Source organism: Sinocyclocheilus rhinocerous, unplaced genomic scaffold, assembly GCF_001515625.1.
Source record: "Sinocyclocheilus rhinocerous isolate Xijiao unplaced genomic scaffold, SAMN03320098_v1.1 scaffold1841, whole genome shotgun sequence".
Classification (NCBI taxonomy): Eukaryota; Metazoa; Chordata; class Actinopteri; order Cypriniformes; family Cyprinidae; genus Sinocyclocheilus; species Sinocyclocheilus rhinocerous.
In genome coordinates this window covers 1,290,818-1,294,343 of record NW_015666172.1, presented here as the reverse complement: position 1 = coordinate 1,294,343, position 3,526 = coordinate 1,290,818, and the positions used below count along the sequence as shown (strand labels likewise).

The window sequence follows — 3,526 nt, the reverse complement described above, 5'->3', positions numbered from 1 at the left end:
TTTTGTAACATTATACACTCTCAAATGTGCCTTATCACTTTTAATTTTTTTTTTTTTTTTTTTGAGGGGAACAAAATTGCTTCGTGTTTAGTTATAGGCTGGCCAATTGAGAGTGAATCTACATAGAGTTTTAGAATGATTGTAATGACCTCACACTGAATGCTTTCTTTTTCAGCTGACATCCTGCTCTTCAGTGTACCGCCCATCTATGAGAAAAACAAGGTTAGAGTTATATATTTTAGTTGCAAATCATGCATTGTGTGTTTCAAAAAAGCATTTATTGTGGAGGTCCAAATAAGAGATTATATAACAATAACATCAATAATAATAATAAGAAGAAATATAGCTGCAAGTAGCAATTAAGGGGCCAAGCACTACAGAAGCAAGCATCAGACCAACTGCAGCAATGAGTAATTGAAGCCATTTTAAGATGATTTTTGTCAAAATGGCTGAAAAATCATAAATACAACCAATAGTAAAATGATTTAATGGGTTATTACTTTTGACCAATTGGTGGCGCTGTTATCAAATCGATGTGGTGTGTTCTGTGTGAGGTGACAATGGCACACACAAAGTTTGGTGTCAATATGTCAAAGCTTTGCAGAGATACAGCATCAGTCATTTTGGCATCATGCCTCAACTTTGTTTTGCGGCGCTATACAAAAACGATTTCGTCTATCGACACAAAATTCATAACTTTGCCAGAACAGTCTGAAAATGATCTGACTAGATTTTGGTGAAAATCAGACAAACTGTCTAGGAGGAGTTCGAAAAATTATAATTTTGACCAGTAGGTGGCACTGTTACCAGATTGATGTGGCGTAGTCAGTGTGAGGTGACAATGGCACATACAAAATTTATTGTCAATATGTCAAAGCTTTTCAGAGATACAACCTCAGATGCAGTTTGGCATCATTCCAGCAAATTCGTTAATGTGTTAAACGATAACCGTTTTGTATATCGACACGAAATCCATAACTTTTCGAGTGAAAATCAGACCAACGGTTTCATTACAATAGGCTAATTTAATCAAAAGTTAACATTTTTGGAAATTTCATTATAACTTTTGACCACAAGGTGGCGCTGCCCCAAAACTTTGAGTACCATCAGGGCATGGTGCCGAAGACACATACCGAGTTTCGTAAAGATTTGCTAATGCATTCGTAAAATATAGCATTTTTAATAATTAATAATAATAATTTATGCATTTAGATGCATTGTGTGTTTCAAAAAAGCATTTATTGTGGAGGTCCAAATAAGAGATTATATAACAATAACATCAATAATAATAATAAGAAGAAATATAGCTGCAAGTAGCAATTAAGGGGCCAAGCACTACAGAAGCAAGCATCAGACCAACTGCAGCAATGAGTAATTGAAGCCATTTTAAGATGATTTTTGTCAAAATGGCTGAAAAATCATAAATACAACCAATAGTAAAATGATTTAATGGGTTATTACTTTTGACCAATTGGTGGCGCTGTTATCAAATCGATGTGGTGTGTTCTGTGTGAGGTGACAATGGCACACACAAAGTTTGGTGTCAATATGTCAAAGCTTTGCAGAGATACAGCATCAGTCATTTTGGCATCATGCCTCAACTTTGTTTTGCGGCGCTATACAAAAACGATTTCGTCTATCGACACAAAATTCATAACTTTGCCAGAACAGTCTGAAAATGATCTGACTAGATTTTGGTGAAAATCAGACAAACTGTCTAGGAGGAGTTCGAAAAATTATAATTTTGACCAGTAGGTGGCACTGTTACCAGATTGATGTGGCGTAGTCAGTGTGAGGTGACAATGGCACATACAAAATTTATTGTCAATATGTCAAAGCTTTTCAGAGATACAACCTCAGATGCAGTTTGGCATCATTCCAGCAAATTCGTTAATGTGTTAAACGATAACCGTTTTGTATATCGACACGAAATCCATAACTTTTCGAGTGAAAATCAGACCAACGGTTTCATTACAATAGGCTAATTTAATCAAAAGTTAACATTTTTGGAAATTTCATTATAACTTTTGACCACAAGGTGGCGCTGCCCCAAAACTTTGAGTACCATCAGGGCATGGTGCCGAAGACACATACCGAGTTTCGTAAAGATTTGCTAATGCATTCGTAAAATATAGCATTTTTAATAATTAATAATAATAATTTATGCATTTAGCAGACGCTTTTATCCAAAGTGACTTACAGTGCATTCAGGCTACACATTTTTTACCAGTATGTGTGTTCCCTGGGAATTGAACCCACGACCTTTTGCGCTGCTAACGCAATGCTCTACCACTGAGCCACAGGAACATTGAGGAGCATTTTATGACAAAATTCAAAATGGCCAACGCCCAAAATGGCTGACATGGAAAAATTGGGTATGGTTCGACTCGACATGCTGCACCGAATCTAAAGAGGCCAGTTTTGTCTACTTAAAGCATTTTTTTTTTTGGCCAAACCATTCAGAAGTTATAAGCAAAAATAGCCATTTTTCATATCTCCTGACCAGTAGGTGGCGCTGCGCTTAAACTGTGCATGTAGCCTGTGGTCATGGTTATTATAACACACATCAAGTTGGGTCTCACTAAACCATTGCCGATATATAGCCTCACATCCATTTTTGCGTGCTCTTTGTCAAATTTGTTTAAACGTTATTCGAGAACTAACGTTTGACTAATCAACTTGAATTCCATTCCAACTTTTGGTGAAAATCAGACAAACGGTCTAGGACGAGTTCAAAAAAGTAGGTTTTAAAAAACTATAAAAAAAATTGTGAAAAATGTTGACACATAGAATTTAAAATTTTAGTATCCATTTGACTGCATGAGCCAAGGATTCAAAGGAAGAAAAAAAATTTCTGTCTAAACTTTACGGTTCAGAATTTATTAGCATAAGGTGGCGCTAGAGGGATTGAGATAGAGACTCCAAATTTGCTATGGTGACAGATCAGACTGTACTCTATCAGTGTGCCTAATTTCATAACTTTCCCGCAAACGGTTCTATGGAATACCATAGACTTCTAGAGTGGAAGAAGAAGAACGCCAACGATTACAATAGGTGCCTACACGCTAGGGATATGCCGGTATCAAATTCTCATGTTGCGATTAATTGCTAATGCTTTTATCACGGTATACGGTATTATCACGATGTTGAAATTTAGTTTAAAAAAAAGTGCTGTCATAATACAGTATAACAGGTTTAATAACTTTTTTCTTATAACAAAAATAACTGAACATTTAAATGCAATAAAGCAATACAGAAATGTATAAAGTTAAAAGTTTTACACAGATTAAAGTGCAAAAGAACTATAAAGACCAATAGGTATCACTTTACAATAAGACCTCATTAGTTAACCTTAGTTAATGCATTAACACTCACAATGAGCAATAGCTACATTTGCGACAGAAGTTATTAATCTTTGTTTAAAAAAATACAAGTCTTAGTTCATGTTAGCTCATTAAATAACACAGTTACGACTTTCGATTTTAACAACCTATTATTAAATATTGAAATACCTAAGATTAATGAA

The 3,526-nt window shown here is 35.1% G+C and overlaps 1 protein-coding gene across 5 annotated transcripts in view; it reads left to right on the top strand.

Moving 5' to 3' along the window:
* LOC107731898 (reticulon-3-B-like) overlaps positions 1-3,526 on the top strand; it is a 25,571-nt gene that overhangs the window by 19,864 nt on the left and 2,181 nt on the right. For all 5 annotated transcript variants that reach the window (XM_016543090.1, XM_016543091.1, XM_016543092.1 and 2 more), the window contains one exon: positions 176-222. In XM_016543090.1, coding sequence (XP_016398576.1) covers positions 176-222 — 47 coding nt within the window. The remainder of the gene's footprint in view (positions 1-175; positions 223-3,526) is intronic.